Source organism: Chanodichthys erythropterus, chromosome 16, assembly GCF_024489055.1.
Source record: "Chanodichthys erythropterus isolate Z2021 chromosome 16, ASM2448905v1, whole genome shotgun sequence".
In the NCBI taxonomy this organism is placed as follows: Eukaryota; Metazoa; Chordata; class Actinopteri; order Cypriniformes; family Xenocyprididae; genus Chanodichthys; species Chanodichthys erythropterus.
This window is the reverse complement of record NC_090236.1, coordinates 1,607,897-1,625,854: the sequence shown is the minus strand read 5'-3', so window position 1 is coordinate 1,625,854 and position 17,958 is coordinate 1,607,897. Positions and strand designations below refer to the sequence as shown.

The following is a 17,958-nucleotide window of genomic DNA, read 5'->3' as shown; positions in this document are numbered from 1 at the left end:
ATGCAGGGCTACTTTGAACTTGAATGGAAATATGAAAGTTCATCAAGTAAATCTATGACTTTCATTAAAAATTCCTGTTTTGATTAGTTCATCTAATTGTTCTTTAGTAAAGCATGTGATAATGTAAACCGATACTGTATAGCAAATCTCAACTGGCTGATGTATAAGGGCTCCTGCATCAGCATCACATGTATGTGTCGCTCACGTGTACAGCGTCGGCCAATACTGAGCCGGTGTTCAGATGTAAATTTGAGCCAAATTTGATCATTAGATTAATTAATCACCACATTGTGTAGTTAATTAGATAAAAATGTGTAAAAATGTGTGTGTGTGTGTGTGCATACATATACATATATATATATATATATATATATATATATATATATATATATATATATATATATATATATATATATACACACAGGTGTGTTTGGGGTCGTTATCATGTTGGAAAACTGCCGTTCAGTCCAGTTTCAGAAGGGATGGCATCATGTTCTGCTTCAGAATGTCACAGTACATGTTGGAATCCATGTTTCCTTCAATGAAGCAGAGCTTCCCAGTACCAGCAACAATCATGCAGCCCCAGACCATGCTTGACTGTAGGCAAGGCACAATTTTCTTGGTACTTCTTACCAGGGCGTTGCCACACATGCTGGACATCATCTGAGTCAAACAAGTTTATCTTAGTCTGATCAGACCACAGGACATGGTTTCAGTAATTCATGCTCTTGGACAGGTTGTCTTCAGCAAACTGTATGCCGTCTTTCTTGTCAGTCAGCTTCAGAAGAGGCTTCCTTCTGCGATGATGGCCATGCACTTCTTGCAGTGTGCGCCGTATGGTCTGAGCACTGACAAGCTGACCTTCCGCTTCTGCAACCTCAGTGGTTCCCAAACTTTTAAGAATGGAGTACCCCCTGAGGCATTTACCATCCTTCTGCATACCCCCTCTTTTCCACAGACTGCACCTTTTCCATTAAGGGACAATATCTGCCCCCTAAACTGACTTTCCAGTGCATTTTTTGTATGCTTATAATACCTTTACAACATTAATAATAATAAAAAAAAAAATAAAAAAAATAAAAAAAAAATCAATAGAGAAATATGCAATGATGATAAAAATGTGAAAAGTGATTCTTTTAAATACTAAAACTGCCAGTAGGTGGTGGTAAGTCACTGTCTTAATGCGCAAGTCATCGAGTCATTCGGTCATTCAGTAAAGAAGCAAGTGACTGTATTTATGAATGAATCATTGAATTAATGACTTTCACGAACGATTCCTTCACTAAACACCGCTGTATGTTGTAGTTCTGCTGTGGCTTTCATTGGAACTATTTCATTGCAAAATAGAGCAAATACTGACAATACTGTGAAGAACATCTGTTAGAAAGGCCGAGTTCTGTGCGCATGCGCTGATTCCATCAGTCATCATTGAAGAGAGAGTGACTCAGCAGAAGGTGCAAGGGCGCTGTGTGTATGCAACGTGTGCGTTGATAAACAAATGTAAGTTCTTTACATAATCAATAGTTGATAAATATTGATTAAGTGTAGGTACTGCATTAGTACAATGTTATACTGTTCATGACAGACGAGTATTTATCATCATTGAAGCCATTATCGCGTGCTGTCGAGTGCCCATGAATATGTTGATTATATTCAATATTACTAAGATATATCTTGTAAACAGTGTTTGATACCTATGTATGGATGTATTATCATCACATTTGTTACTGATATATCTGCTATTTATAGTTTGTGTACGCGATGTTCCTGATTACATGCTGCTCGTTTGAATAATTTTACGATTAGTTTCGTTTTGAATGTTTTCCCGTTTTTGACCACTGGGTGGCAGTATTGTATAAGAATTCATGGCTTGTATGGTGATTTCTTTATTTAATTCTAGATTTAACTTGAACTTCTTTATTTGAGAGATTTGTGACTGTTAATTGAAGTAATGCTGTGTAATAATAGCCAAGATGTTTGTTAATATATATCTTTATTTCTTTCCTTTGTAGACCACACCTAAATTTATACACACAAAAGCCTGTAAATCCTGTGTACTGCTGTGTTGTGTACCACCCAAATTGTCAACATTAAACCCCCTTTCATGGAACTGATCTGATTCAGTGTGTTCTAACCGACACCCCATTGAGGAAAGCTAGAAACAGACCATCACCTAATACAGTCCGACCTTTTCAAACCTGCTATTGAACTCATGGTCCTTCGAGCCGGATCTGGCGTTTCTCATGGATAAAGCCTTGATCAGTGGCCAAATGCAACCTGAAGGAGCATCAGCACAGATTGTAAGACCCAAACGTCAGGTTCATCCTCCTGCCTACTTTAAAGACTTTGACCTTACGACTGTGCGTCATAGAGTACTTAGCCAGCCGGCATTACCTGACACAACACAGCATACACAGGTTCTTGGAGATGCTGCAGAGAACATTCCTTCGCCCTCTACCAGAGTATCGAGTCCCATAAGTCAAGGTCCATGGGATACAGTGGATAAATGGTCCATGGTCGGCGAAAGGGCTCCTTCCTTTCAAGTTATGGATAATACTGAACTGCAACCACCTAGTGCCAGATACAGCCCAGTGCAGCCAGTTCATCATCCTCAGTCTTCTCCATATCATCGGCCATGGGAAGAGCATCAGTCCACGCCTTCGCCTCAGATCTCTTACACTCCACAAACTAAGAGAATCCCACATCGTGAGCAAGCATCCTACCATCCACCATCTATGTTATCTCCATCCTTGGGCCCATACCAACCCTTTCATATCAACCCTGGTAGCTCCTCACTTAGTTTGAATCAAGGGACTGGTTATCATATTATGTCCAACACAGCAATGGAGAGAACAGTAGAGCCTCAGAGTGCCACAAACATGCTAGACATTTTGGGAACAATGATGGGTGAACTTCAAATTATGAAAGATCATATCCTGGCTGCCACACCTACTAAATCACGCATTGATTTAGCTCAGACTGGTGAACCTCCTCACCATAATACACCTCCCTGGCAGCATCCTGATAAAACCAATTATCAGAATACAGCTCAACCAATACCAGACTTCTATGTTAATACTCCTGTCCCTCACTGGCATTCAAGAACATTGTATGAATCACCTAAGGAAACAATGGAATATCCTGAACAAGAGCGTTATCAGTACAAGCAACCCACTGGGCTGAAGTTAGCACCTAGAACTAATTTTCTTAACCTGAATCCTGCAGGACAAGAAAGCACCTACAGAGGTCCAGTGCCAACCATCCCTAACTTCTGTACTAAAGATCCCAGCGAGTTTACTCGATTGAAGATAGCCCTTGATAACCTTTTACCACCAGATGCCACAGAACTGTTCCGATACCAAATCCTACTAGATCATCTGAAGCTAGATGAAGCACGTCTGGTGGCAGATTCCTATCTCAACTCATCATTCCCTTACTCAGATACTATGGCTGCTTTGAACGAGAGGTTTGGCCAGCCACACAAGTTAGCACTTAAGAAGATAGCCAAAGTGATGGATTCCCCAGATCTCCGAAGAGGAGATATCGAGGCATTTGACAGATTCGCTCTACAAATTAGCGCTCTTGTTGGTATGTTGGAGACTCTTGGAGATGAAGGAGAATCTGAGCTGCAATGTGGGTCACATGTGGAGAGACTGTTGAGTAAGTTACCCGCTGAAATGAGATCAGGATTTCGAAGACAGATGTACCACCGTCAGGGGTCGGTGTATAACCTCCGTGAATTTTCTAAGTGGCTCCAGTATGAGGCTTGGTGCCAAAGCAGTGAGTCGCAGATCAGTTACAAGAGCCAAAGACCAGAGCAGAGACCAGAACGCAGGCGAGAAACCAAACCTACTGCTCGTACAGCAACTATCCTTCATGGGGCAAATGACACGGTCACAAAGGTACCCCCTGCAGCAGCCCAAGTTAAGGTGGAGAAACCCAAAGTCTCACCTAAAGCCTTCTGTCCTTTCTGTGATAAAGATGACCATTTTCTAAGTCAGTGTTTGACCTTTAAGTCCTTTGATAAACAGCAAATGATTGACTGGATCCAAACCAATCATCGTTGCTGGCGATGTGGACGTGCACACCAAGCAGCCCAGTGCACACTGAAGAAGCCTTGTAGCATCTGCAAAGGGAAGCACTTGCAAATCCTGCATGAGGTCAACACCAGGTGTACCAGAGAGGGTTCCTGCCTGGTTAGTTCAACTACTGAGACACTGTACTTGGATAGACCCACTGACTGCAAACGTGTTCTGCTTAAGGTCATCAGGGTTCTGCTGCGCTATGGAGGCAAGACGCTTGACACTTATGCTGTTATGGATGATGGGTCTGAGCGCACAATTCTTCTTCCTGATGCTGCTCGTGTACTTGGTATACAAGGTCAAGCTGAAAATATAGCCTTGCGGACCGTCCGCCAAGATGTGCAGACCATCAGTGGTACTTCAGTTGACTTCCACATATCTCCTGCAACTCAACCTCGGAAGACATTCAAGATCAATGCAGCATTCACTGCCAAACACCTTGGTCTGGCCGATCACTCTTATCCAGTGAGTTTGCTAGAGAAATACAGGCACCTGAAAGATCTCCCACTGCAAGCCTTTGAAAGAGTGAGTCCTTCACTTCTCATCGGTGCTGATAATACCCACCTAATCACCCCTATCGCACCTGTCCGAATTGGTCCTCTTGGTGGTCCAGCCGCCATAAAGACGAGGCTTGGATGGACACTGCAGGGACCAGCCAAAATCCTGGAGACCCAATTGCAGCCACAACAGTGCCTTTTCCTGTCTCTCACCCCAACTGAACTAGAACTCATAGGAGACGTTAAAAGGTTATGGCAACTTGATATTTTGCCTTTCCGCTGTGAAAAGCAGGTGACAAGGAGCAGGGAGGATCAGGAGGCCATTAATCTCTTAGAGAGCAGGACAACCCGCGTAGAGGTGAATGGTATCTTCCGCTATGCTACACCCTTGCTGCGCAGAAAGAATTCACCCCTCTTTTGTGCCCCCAAAGAAGCTGTGATGCCAAGTCTTCGGAGCATGGAACGACGACTGGCCCAAGATCCAGAGAAAGCAGCAGTGTACAATGCGGAGATTGAGAAGTTAGTACTGAATGGCGCAGTTACCAAACTCTCATCGAGTGGAAGCAATGTGACAGAAGAGACCTGGTATATCCCACACCATTTAGTCAGCCACAATGACAAGGACCGCATTGTGTTCAATTGCTCCTTCCAATATAAGGGACTGAATCTTAATGATTCCTTGATGCCTGGTCCAACCCTGAGCCCCTCTCTTCTGGGTGTTCTACTTCGTTTCAGGGAGCATTGTGTGGCGATTAGCGGCGATATACGTGGAATGTTCCACCAAGTCCTCCTCCTACCTGAGGACAGGCCCCTCCTGCGCTTTCTGTGGCGCGACATGAGACGAGATGACCCACCTGACATCTATGAATGGCAAGTACTGCCGTTCGGAACCACATGCAGTCCCTGCTGTGCCTCCTTCGCCCTTCAAAGGCACGTCTTGTCACATAGCACAGCAGATGAAGATGTGAGGCATTCTGTTGAAAGATTCTTCTATGTGGATAATTGTCTGCAGAGCTTACCATCTGCTCAAGAAGCAAGACAGTTACTAGACAAAATTCGTAAGTTGCTGGCAACAGGAGGATTCGATATCCGCCAGTGGGCCAGCAATGTGCAAGAGGTTGTCAGTCACTTACCCCCAGAAGCCAGATCTTCTAAGCTAGAGCTGTGGCTTTCACATGATAAAGTGGACCCACGTGAATGCACCCTGGGACTGAATTGGCTCTGTGAATCAGACTGTCTAGGATTCCGGCACAGACCTGTTACTTACCATGCTCTGACTATGCGGAACATATATCGTGTCTTAGCAAGTCAATACGACCCCCTTGGTGTTATTCTTCCGTACACTACACGTGCCAAGGTGATTGTTCAACAACTCTGGACTAAGGATAGGAACTGGGATGATCCACAACTTCCTGAGGGTCTTCAGCGGGCATGGAAGGTGTGGGAAACTGAGCTTCAGTACTTACCTCAAGTAGTCCTACCTAGGTGCTACACTCCATCCAGCATGGACACACCGAAAGTTACACGTGAGATTCATATCTTCACAGATGCCTCGGAGAAAGCTTACGGGGCAGTTGCTTACCTTCGTTCAGAGGATCCTAGTGGGAGGATACACCTTTCCTTCCTCCTGGCCCGGTCACGTGTAGCCCCACGTAAGCAGTGCTCAATTCCTAGACTTGAGCTATGCGCTGCTCTCATAGGAGCGCAGTTGGCCAAACTAGCTGAGAAAGAGCTCACCTTGAACATCCAGAAAGTCATTCTCTGGACAGATTCAACAACTGTCCTCCACTGGCTGCATTCTGAATCCTGCCGCTTTAAGGTGTTTGTGGGAACGAGGGTGGCAGAGATTCAAGAATTAACTGATCTCAAATCATGGCATTATGTTGACTCTGCCAGGAACCCTGCGGATGATCTTACCCGTGGTAAGAGCCTGAAGGACCTCACTGTACCCAATCGGTGGATACAAGGACCAGAATTCCTCATTCAACCTCAGAGTAATTGGCCATCACCACCAGTCATGCACAGCTCAGAGCCTGAGGATGCCACAGAATTAAAGCGTAGTGCCTTTTGTGGCATGATTAACTCAGCACCGCTGACAGCAGATGGCCGCAAGTTCAGTAGCTGGAAAGACTTGGTTGAAGCAGTAGCACAGGAGCTTCAGGGGGCGGCAGAGCAGAGGGGCTCCACTCTAGCAAGTGCTTACCAAAAAGCTGAGATGTCTGTACTAAGACAGATCCAGATGGACAGTTTCCCTGATGACTACCAGCTGTTGAAGAATGGTAAGCCCGTTCGTTCCAGCAGCTGGTTACTTTGTCTCTCCCCAGAATTCGATGAAGCCAGTGAATTAATACGTGTTGGAGGACGATTAAGACGTGCGGAAGGACTCGACCCAAGCACACTACATCCTATTGTATTGGATCCCAGTCACCCTAACACTCGGTTGCTCATAAGGGATTACGATGCTCGCCTTTGCCATCCAGGACCAGAGCGAGTGTTCGCTGAGCTTCGTCGAAAGGTATGGATATTGAAAGGGAGAGAGGCTGTGAGGAAGCACCAGCGATTGTGTCCTGAATGCTGCAAATGGAGGTCGAAGCCAGCCTCTCAGAAAATGGTTGATCTCCCTCCACCTCGGCTTCGATTGTTCAAGCCTGCATTCCATTCAGCTGGAATGGACTGCTTTGGACCTTTCTTGGTCAAAGTGGGACGTCGTACAGAGAAGAGATGGGGACTTCTTTTTAAGTGTCTGACCACTCGGGCTGTGCACCTTGAGGTTCTGACATCCATAGACAGTGATGCTTTTCTCATGGCACTTCGCCGTTTCATAGGTCGCCGTGGGAAACCAGCAGAGCTATACTCAGACCAAGGCACCAACTTCCGAGGAGGTAACACAGAGCTGAAAGAAGCCTTCCGTCAGCTCAGTGGCGATCTACAACAGCAACTGGCTAAGCAGCAGATTAGCTTTCATTTCAATCCTCCAGCTGCTCCACACTTCGGAGGAGTGTGGGAAAGAGAGATTCGCTCTATCAAAGCTGCACTTTACACAACCCTGGGATCAGACACAGTAACTGAAGAAGTGCTTCGAACTGTCCTCATAGAAATAGAGGCCATCCTGAACTCTAAACCTCTTGGGTATGTTTCAGCGGATATTGCTGATTTGGATCCCATCACCCCAAACTGCCTTTTGATGGGGCGGCCAGATGGTTCCCTGCCTCAGGTTATATACCCAGTATCTGAGCTCCTGGGAAGACGTCGGTGGAGGCATTCACAAGTATTGTCTGACAGATTCTGGACAGCCTTTATAAAGAACTACTTACCTGAACTTCAGACCAGGACAAAATGGCAGACTCCATCAGCAGACATCCAACCTGGCATGGTTGTAATGCTCGTTGACCCCCAGTTACCACGTTCGTTCTGGCAGATTGGAAGAGTAGTAAATGTATTCCCTGGGGCTGATGATCGAGTACGAACAGCTGAGATACAGATAAGGGACAGAGTCTATACAAGACCCATCGCTCGCTTGATTGTTCTGCCAGAGATCCAAGATGAAGAAGATCACATCCAAACTAGAGACTAATGGTAACCCATATAGTATCCGCCTTTCAGTGGAGCAAATTTGGGACCAAATTTGGGGGCGGCTGTGTTAGAAAGGCCGAGTTCTGTGCGCATGCGCTGATTCCATCAGTCATCATTGAAGAGAGAGTGACTCAGCAGAAGGTGCAAGGGCGCTGTGTGTATGCAACGTGTGCGTTGATAAACAAATGTAAGTTCTTTACATAATCAATAGTTGATAAATATTGATTAAGTGTAGGTACTGCATTAGTACAATGTTATACTGTTCATGACAGACGAGTATTTATCATCATTGAAGCCATTATCGCGTACTGTCGAGTGCCCATGAATATGTTGATTATATTCAATATTACTAAGATATATCTTGTAATCAGTGTTTGATACCTATGTATGGATGTATTATCATCACATTTGTTACTGATATATCTGCTATTTATAGTTTGTGTACGCGATGTTCCTGATTACATGCTGCTCGTTTGAATAATTTTACGATTAGTTTCGTTTTGAATGTTTTCCCGTTTTTGACCACTGGGTGGCAGTATTGTATAAGAATTCATGGCTTGTATGGTGATTTCTTTATTTAATTCTAGATTTAACTTGAACTTCTTTATTTGAGAGATTTGTGACTGTTAATTGAAGTAATGCTGTGTAATAATAGCCAAGATGTTTGTTAATATATATCTTTATTTCTTTCCTTTGTAGACCACACCTAAATTTATACACACAAAAGCCTGTAAATCCTGTGTACTGCTGTGTTGTGTACCACCCAAATTGTCAACATTAAACCCCCTTTCATGGAACTGATCTGATTCAGTGTGTTCTAACCGACACCCCATTGAGGAAAGCTAGAAACAGACCATCACCTAATACAGTCCGACCTTTTCAAACCTGCTATTGAACTACATCACTTAATATTAACATTTTGGTTGTTGAACTGTTGTATAAAATCAATGTCACATTAGCAATCATGTGGATATTTGGATTTGCATTCTTGCTTGTGTAATAAGTAATCAACATTAAAAACAAGAACTCACAAAAAGGTAAGTTTGAATCTCTTTTGGTATGTTTGAATCTCTAAATTGATCTTTATGCACCTTCTGTGCCAGGCTATTTGTTTTTCATGCTAGTAAGTGCTAAATCTACAGGTACATTGTCGAGAACGGCAGTAATGTAGTGCGATTTGCTAAGGCAGCAGACTCTGCAGTATACCACCCGTATACGTGCAGCTGCTTATGTGGAAATGGATGCAGTCAGTTTTGACCACAAAATATGTGGTATTTTGATTAGATTTCATGTATTTACGGCATTGTGCCTGATAGAAATACATGCTCTGTTTTAATGTTATTTTAAGACAGGGAAGAATTAAATGAACGTCAAAACTCACCAATATCCCAATTTGGGAACCGCTGCTCTAAAGCAATGCTGGCAGCACTCATGCATCTGTTTTTTGGAGCCAGCTTCTGCACCTGATGCACAGCACAAGGTCTCAACTGCTTTGATACAACTTCTTTGGCCTGTTCCCAGTGGAACCCATCTTGGAAAACCTCTCTCTATGACCCTGGCCACTGTACTGTAACTCAGTTTCATGGTGTTACCGATCTTCTTATAACCTAATCCTCAGAGAGTTCTTTGCCATGAGATGCCATGTTGAACATCCAGTGATCAGTATGAGATAATTGTACTCAAAGCACCAAATTTTAACTGCTCTAATACAAGATCCACACCTTTGTATGGTCCTGTCAAGCAGACAAAAACATGAACATGATGAATAGAACATGGTTAAACAACATACAACTGTTATCACTTTGGGTGTACTCACTTTCGTTGCCAGCTATTTTGACAATAATGATTTTTATGGCTATAATGACAATAATTTTCCGTGATACCGATCCTGTGGTAGGAGCTCTTTTTTTATGTCGCAACACAGACACAAAGTGCAGGAATCCTCCAGGCTGTGTGCAGAGTAGGTAGCAACACGACCCCTCCCCCTATGTTGGTGCGAGCAGTCAGTAAGTCAGTCACCTGTATGTTTGTGTGTGTAGGATGGCAGAAGCAGGTGAACCCCTGAAATGCTTTCCCCCATCAAAAAAGATGAAGTGAGGTGGCTGGTACTCCCTGATGATTGAAATCTCAAAATGGCCTTAACAATTACTTAATAAATTGCAAATGTTACATTATCTAATACCTTTATTTCATTCACGGATTGCTTCTGACAGAGCTGCGCAAAGTCGCAGCGCCATTTGCGGGGCACTTAGCATGATCGCCAGGGTTCAAAACGCAAAATGCGAGTAAAAATCAGCACTAAAACACTTATTCACCAGTTGCCCAGTAACTTTTTATGAATTTTTGCAATGCATGGATGTAAGAATGTGATGTGTCTTACTGCGATCATCAAATCGCAAAGGTTGTGATGTAAATATAGAAATATATAGTCTGACGCACTGCATAGAGTAAAACAGATTTCGATTCATAGAAAATGCTGCTCTGCAAGTGCTGCGTTTGAGTCGCTTATAATTTGCATTTAGGAACGCAACGTGCACCAACCATCTGTACTAAGAGTGTAGTTTATAAACATCTTCCTGGATCTCCCTGTGGTTTTTTTGTCAAAATAAAAGCTCAATGATTTAACGTTTGATAGCAAGAAATAAAGACATCATGGATATTAGTATTGTAATATAAAAATAAAATTATTATATCATACAATAACTATTAATATTTGTTTATATTTTTATATCTTTAGCTGATCAAATGCTTAACTCACTGAAGTGACTGCAACTTTTTTTTTTTTTTTTTTACAGAAAATAATTCAATTTCTGTTCTGAGCTGCAGGTTTAGGCTCACTTAAATGACTGAATTTATTTTATTTTATATATTTTTAATTTAATTGCCCATTCTTTCACAAATGTTTGTAGAAGCTGTCTGCATGCCTAGGTGCTTGATTTTATACACCTGTGGCCATGGAAGTGATTGGAACACATGAATTCAATGCTTTGGTGGGGTGTCCCAACACTTTTGGCAATATAGTGTAGCTGTCATTAAATACCTTCAGATCTTTCTTTTCCATCCCTACACTAGTGGTGCTACTCATCAACTATGTTTTATACTCATCAGCAAGATCCAAGTCACAGGTTGTTCTACAGACGGAGTCTCGTAAAACAATGAGAACATTCGGTTCACTGAAACTCAACACCGGCTCCAAGCGTTTTGGATTTACTGCAGGTGCTTTCATGACTCTTGAGGGTCCTAAAACCTGATCCGGAGCAGTTCACAGCTGGTCCACATGAGCTCAGGGTTAGAGACAACTGTCCTACTTACCAATCCAAATGACTAACAAGCTAATAAACTACCAAAATGAGGCATTAAAGTGGGTGGAAGAGCTACCTCTGTTCGGGTGATAAACTGTGATAAAAAGGGCACAACTGACACTTACTCTGAGCAGATCTCAGAATAGTCCTGTTCCACTGGATCCCCATTCAATACTTGCAGTCCGAGAAAGTCTACAGCCCGACGCAGAATCAAGCCCATCGCTTCCACCGACAACCTTTCCAGGACCAGAACCCTGCACCGACTGAGCAACGCGCTGTTGACCTGGAAGGACGGGTTTTCTGTGGTTGCCCCAATAAGAGTGATTGTCCCACACTCCACGTGAGGCAGAAAGGTGTCCTGACGCAAGAACAGGAAGAGAAATATTGAAGTAAGGTAACATGGGGGGGAAAGAGAAGATACCAAGCATTCCAAAAATGGCTAAATATCAAAGGTGAGTATGTTCTAGAAGTAAGAATGACAGTGTTTATATCTTTGTCTTGGAAAAGCATAATAGGCTAAAGGGGTTTGTTGATTGTTTGCTTTTTCTTGGTTTGTTTTGCTTTTACAAGGCAACATTTCAAAGGGCACCAACATGGGTTTATGCAGGTGATGTGAGTGCAATCATGCAATGGTTTTGGAGAATTGCAATTACATGACATTTAAGATGAAGAGACGCTCTTTGGTTTTCAACTGTGATAACTAATATGCTCACCTACATAATCAGAGACTGCTGCTTTTTACATAACACACTATCGATTTATGAATTATAATACCACTTGGTTCACTGGTGTGTTGGGTCGGATGGCTCTCTCACCACAAGCAAACCGCTCCAGAGCTTGGTTTCAATCAGGCCGAGACCACCTTGTTCAGTTAATCTCAGAGTGATTGTAAAGGTGCAAATCAGAGTGTGACTGCCTTGTTCTTTTATGCCGAAACGATGAGAAAATGTGCCATGTTCCAGAAACAAATGTTCCAAACTAGCCAGCTCTAGTCCAGTCATTTCTGGCCATTCGGGAATTTCAGAGCAAAAGATCTGCCCATTCAGATTTCGCATTGGATTCAAGTTAGTCATACACATTCATTGAAGGCTGCTTGATTTGAAATTGACTTCTGTTTGAGTTTTAGACATGTGGTATTATTCGGTAATACGATATATCACGATAATGAATATGCACTATATTGTTACTGTGGGCAAATAAATATTTATTATGAATTACTCAAATGTTTATATAACATTTTAAGAATAATTTACCTATCAACCATATAAAATGCACAATACCGCTGTATGCGGCGTCAAAAAACCCAAACTTGCATGAGAACCACATGGCGGAATGTGTGAAGGAGATGGAAGTGCATGTTTACTCTCTGACAGCAGAGGGCACTGATGGAACAGCAGAAATGCTGCAGTTACCCCGGAAACCCTGTAAACAAAGCAACTGCAGTACTACAGTATTTAAAATGCTTCAAACAGCCATTGAATGTTTTTTTGCCTTCCCAATGTTGTTCATCACAGCACCAAATACTTCATACTTAGGATTAGTTCAGCCAAAAATAAAAATAATGTAATTTATTACTCACCCTCATGCTGTTCCACACTCGTAAGACCTTTCGTTAATCTTCGGAACACAAATTAAGATATTTTTGTTGAAATCCGAGGCTCAGTGAGGCCTGCATAGCCAGCAATGTCACTTCCTCTCTCAAGATCCATAAATGTACTAAAAACATATTTAATTCAGTTCATGTGAGTACAGTGGTTCAATATTAATATTATAAAGTGACAAGAATATTTTCTGTGCACCAAAAAACCCAAAAATAACGACTTATATAGTGATGGCCGATTTCAAAACACTGCTTCAGGAAGCTTCGGAGCGTTATGAATGTTTTGTAACGAATCAGCAGTTCAAAGCGCCAAAGTCACGTGATTTCAGTAGTTTGGCGGTTTGACATGCGATCCGAATCATGATTCAACACAAAATATTCATAACGCTCTGAACCTTAATGAAGCAGTGTTTTGAAATCAGCCATCTCTATATAAGTCGTTTTTTTGCCGGACCAAAAATATACTCGTCGCTTTATAATATTAATATTGAACCACTGTACTCACATGAACTGATTTAAATATGTTTTTAGTACATTTATGGATCTTAAGAGAGGAAATGACATTGCTCCCTATGCAGGCCTCACTGAACCATCGGATTTCAACAAAAATATCTTAATTTGTGTTCCGAAGATTAATGAAGGTTTTACAGGTGTGGAACGCCATGAGGGTGAGTAATAAATGACAGAATTTTCATTTTTGGGTGAACTAACCTTTTAATAGGCTATTTATTTTCAAATTATTATTTTTTTTATTATTTTAATATGGACTACAACATGCCCTATGACTAAAAATTTTCTGATTATTTGTGATTGTTCAGTAACACTTGATGACCTAAGGCTTCATTAGTTAGCATGTCAATTCATTATTACCAAACTGACAATGAAAAATACTTTTATTATAGCATTTATCAATATTTGAAATAGCATTTATCAATATTATTTAATGTTAATTTCTAGTTAATGTTTATTAACATTACTAAAATCAGAAGTTGTAATTATTATTTATTGGACCTAAAACTAACAATGATCAGTTGCATTTTTTAACTAATATTAACAAAAAATAATACCTTCTGTAACAAATGTAGCTTTTGCTTATTCTTAATCTTAGTTAATGCATTAAATAATGTGACCTTATATAGTGTTATCGTTGTTCTTTATAATTCTTTTGCACTTTAATCTGTTTGAAACATTTTAATTTTTTTTTATAGTATTGTGTTATTGTATTTAAACATTCAGAGTTCTTTTTTGTTATAAGAAAAGGAGTTCTTAAACTTATTATACTATGACAACACTTTTTTGCAACTTATTTCAATATTGTGATAATACCGTATTCCGTGATACAAGTTTCAGCAATTATCACAACATGAAAATTTGATACCGTCACATGCCTAGTGAGTTTTGCTTCATACATCGCTACACTATTGACCATACACAATGAACACTGACAATAGGGCTGGGCATTGACACAAATTTCATGATTCGATTCAATCTCGATTCACAAGCTTGCGATTCGATTTGATATTGATTAATTGGAGACTATCAAAACAAAGCAAAAATAAATAAATAAATAAAAATCTCTTAAAGCTAAACTTTACATGGAATCCTAATTGGTACATCACTATGATATTAATGGTTATAATTAACTGATTTGTAGGCTACTCACATTTAAATTACACATAAGGAAGTTTTTCTAATAATAATAATGACATGATTATGTTCCTGCTCGTTTATTTTTTTAAATATAAACATTTAAATGGTGACTGTCTTAAAACAGGATGATTTATTCAAAAATAAATTAAATATTGAAGAACAAGTTGAGTAGAAATAAAATGAATATGAAATATATAGTGCATATATTTATCAAAATACTCCTCTCTAAGATCATTTTTCTAGCTGACTAACAAGTTTTTTTGACACTGGCTTTAATGAGGTAAATATAATTGTTTACAAGACATCTTTCAGGAGTTGAAACACTGATTGAGTGATTACATGAGACATGTTAGGGATTTCAGTAAGTTATACTGTATCTTTCAACATATCTTCTGATGTTCATTCAAGTTTATTTCATGCTGTAACTAGCAATAAAGTACAGAAAAGATGATTCATGTGCGCTTCACGCTACTGCTTCGCTTGAACTGAAGATTTCTAATCTGTCATGCCTCATTAAATAATGGTATTTATTATTTGAATTTCATAATAAAATGTACAGAATTTGAAAGCTGAATTGTTGTTTCATATCATAAGTAATAAAGCACAAAGCTTATTTGCGATTAATTGAAGGGGAGGCACACTACAAAGTTCGGGCGCTTGAATTGTTGATGCATTGTTCATTCATCAACTGAAAGATTGATTCTTGAGATTTAAGAATCAATATCGTTTCTTCAAAATGACAATCAATTAAAATTGAGAAATCAATATTTTTTAACCAGCCTTTACTGACAATGAACCGTACATTTAGAAATCATGCATTTTACACATTTTTCTTATCAGAATAGGAATAAGAACAGCTTTTGATGATTATTTATCAGTACATATGTTTTTCAGTTAAGCCTTGCTGATAGATTCCACATCTAAACTGGTGTGTGGGCAAAAAGTCTGAATGTCCCTTAATGGGCATCCAAAATTGCTTCAAGATAGTTTCTTGTGATATTAATGGCTCTGGATGTTTCTGGAACTTTGGTCCATCGGGGGTGTCTTTGCCAACCATTTGAGATAAATGGAAATAAATGGATATAGGTATTACCCACTTAATTTGAGTCAATGAATAAAAAAAATGCTTTAAACAAACAGGGTTCTATTTAAAGTAGCTGTTTGTTTGATTAATCGGACATTTGCACATGGCAGAGTGCTGTAGATGGGGTACAAAATTATTTTTATCTTCCTGTTGACCTCATCTTTATACCACATATTTTCTGTCTAATAGTTTCCAGCTTGAGATCTAAATAAGCTCAATGAGGACACTTTGGTATTTTGGCAGCAAACAATTAAGGCACACAATAATTTCGAGTATAAATCTCTCTCTCTCTCTTTTTTATTTTTATTTTTGAAATATGGTTCAGGTTCTTTGAATCCAAGCTAAATAAGAACGAATGAGAACGGTATACCCTTGGCTGGACTATTGCATTTACAAATATAATTGTGGGTGTATTTTAAGGCCACTGGAACTGTCGTTAAGGATAAACTATACTGGCTGCCTGGCATACACAAATAAACATGCTTACAGAGTGATCTTGTGCCAGGTGTACCTACACAACAAATTTTACAAAAATAAATTTTCATTTACTGACATACAGTGGTTGCAAAAGATATTTGGAGACTGAAGCTGCATTCAAAAACATCTGAATTTTAAATCAAGTGTCTGTATCTAAAATGCTGTAAGAATCAGCTGTTTTTTTGTTTGTTTGTTTTTTGATATACCGTATGAAATCAGTTTTCCTCAAGTTCACACGGGTGTCCTAGCAGAGGAACCACAAGTGTAGAGAATCACACCAACTATCAACATTTTCCAATAATGTTTTGAACCACAAAGTGCCACAATAGGATTTGTCTTCAATTTCAATACTAGATCTATTGTTTCTAGTGTTTCAAACGTTCACCTAATGCGCTGACATCAAAATACTTTGGGGTCACTGTACCTCTAATGTAATGTAACTGACCTGCTGGGATTTGTTAAAACGGTGTATCTCATCGATGAACAGAACAGTCTTTCTTTTGCACAGACGAAGCTCATTCTGGGCCTGTTTGATCACCTCACGCACATCATTGGTTGACGCATTGGTGGCGGAGAGTGTGATGAAGCGTCCTGTACCTTTCTTCTTAATGGAACTGGCAATAATATGGGCCAAGGTGGTCTGTAAACAAAAAACAGAAAAACAAAATGACATTGTGATATTTACGAGAATCTTTAGATCTTGTCATGATTGTTCTTTTTTTCTAAGTGGCTTATCAAATGTGATCACTTTTGACTCAAGTTCAAAACATGTCTGTTGTTTTCAACTTATTGCTTCCATTTGAAAAAGTGAAAAAGCAAAATTCGATATGAGTAAACTCATGTAGAGGGGAGCAGACCCCAAAATTTGATACCCTCTGCTGCAGATCCATGTGACAATTTATAAAATTACAAAATAAATGAGTAAAACCAGATACTTTTCTGAATCCTCCAGGTTAGTTTGTCCTCTTTTCCATTACACTGGGTTACTAACACATCACAAAGTGAACCATCCATCACAGCAATTGAAAATAAGCTTCTAGATATACATTTATAGCAATCACCAACAATACTACATTATTGATTCATCTTTTATGCCAAAAATCATTAGGATATAGATCAAAGTAAAGATCATGTTCCATGAAGATATTTTGTTAATTTCCTATCAAAAATGTATTTTTGTAAGTGGATATGCATTGCTAAGGACTTCATCTGTACAAATTTAAAGGCCATTTTCTCAATATTTTGATTTATTTATTTTTTTTTATTTTTTTTTTTGCACCCTCAGATTCCAAATTTTCAAATAGTTGTATCTCGGCCAAATATTGTCCTAACCAATCATACATCAATGGAAAGCTTATTTATTCAGATTTCAGATGATGCATACATCTCAATTTCAAAAAATAGACCTTTATGACTTTTGTGGTCCAGGGTCAAAATTGTTATTACTTTTGACCAGAATCAATTATTCTAATCTTAATAATATTACTGATATAGGCTCGTATCAACCATCTACAATGAAAAGATCTGTACAGAAGACATTAAATGGTCTATTATGGCCAAAATATGAATGCATAAATAATTTATTTTCTAACTGTAATGATAATTGGGGGGAATAGTGCTTATTTGTTATTTTTAATTGAATAAAATTGTACTTTTATTTTCATTTTAATTCCTCTGTGAGATTTACCCACAT

General features: G+C 39.8%; 2 protein-coding genes across 6 annotated transcripts in view; one reads left to right on the top strand and one right to left on the bottom strand.

Moving 5' to 3' along the window:
• Window positions 1-17,958, bottom strand: part of wrnip1 (WRN helicase interacting protein 1) — a 43,961-nt gene that overhangs the window by 5,471 nt on the left and 20,532 nt on the right. For all 5 annotated transcript variants that reach the window (XR_010891853.1, XR_010891854.1, XM_067361979.1 and 2 more), the window contains exons 2-3: window positions 16,711-16,905; window positions 11,580-11,812 (exon numbers count right to left, since the gene is read on the bottom strand). Coding sequence is in view for 3 of the 5 variants with exons in the window: in XM_067361979.1 (XP_067218080.1) it covers window positions 11,580-11,812; window positions 16,711-16,905 (428 nt within the window). In the remaining 2 variants the exon portion in view is untranslated. The remainder of the gene's footprint in view (window positions 1-11,579; window positions 11,813-16,710; window positions 16,906-17,958) is intronic.
• On the top strand, window positions 1,441-9,189 carry LOC137003010 (uncharacterized). The gene is made up of 3 exons (XM_067363017.1): window positions 1,441-1,500; window positions 2,013-8,339; window positions 8,852-9,189. Exon 2 carries the CDS (start codon window positions 2,244-2,246, stop codon window positions 8,151-8,153), a length of 5,910 nt encoding a protein of 1,969 aa, XP_067219118.1. The 5' UTR covers window positions 1,441-1,500; window positions 2,013-2,243; the 3' UTR covers window positions 8,154-8,339; window positions 8,852-9,189.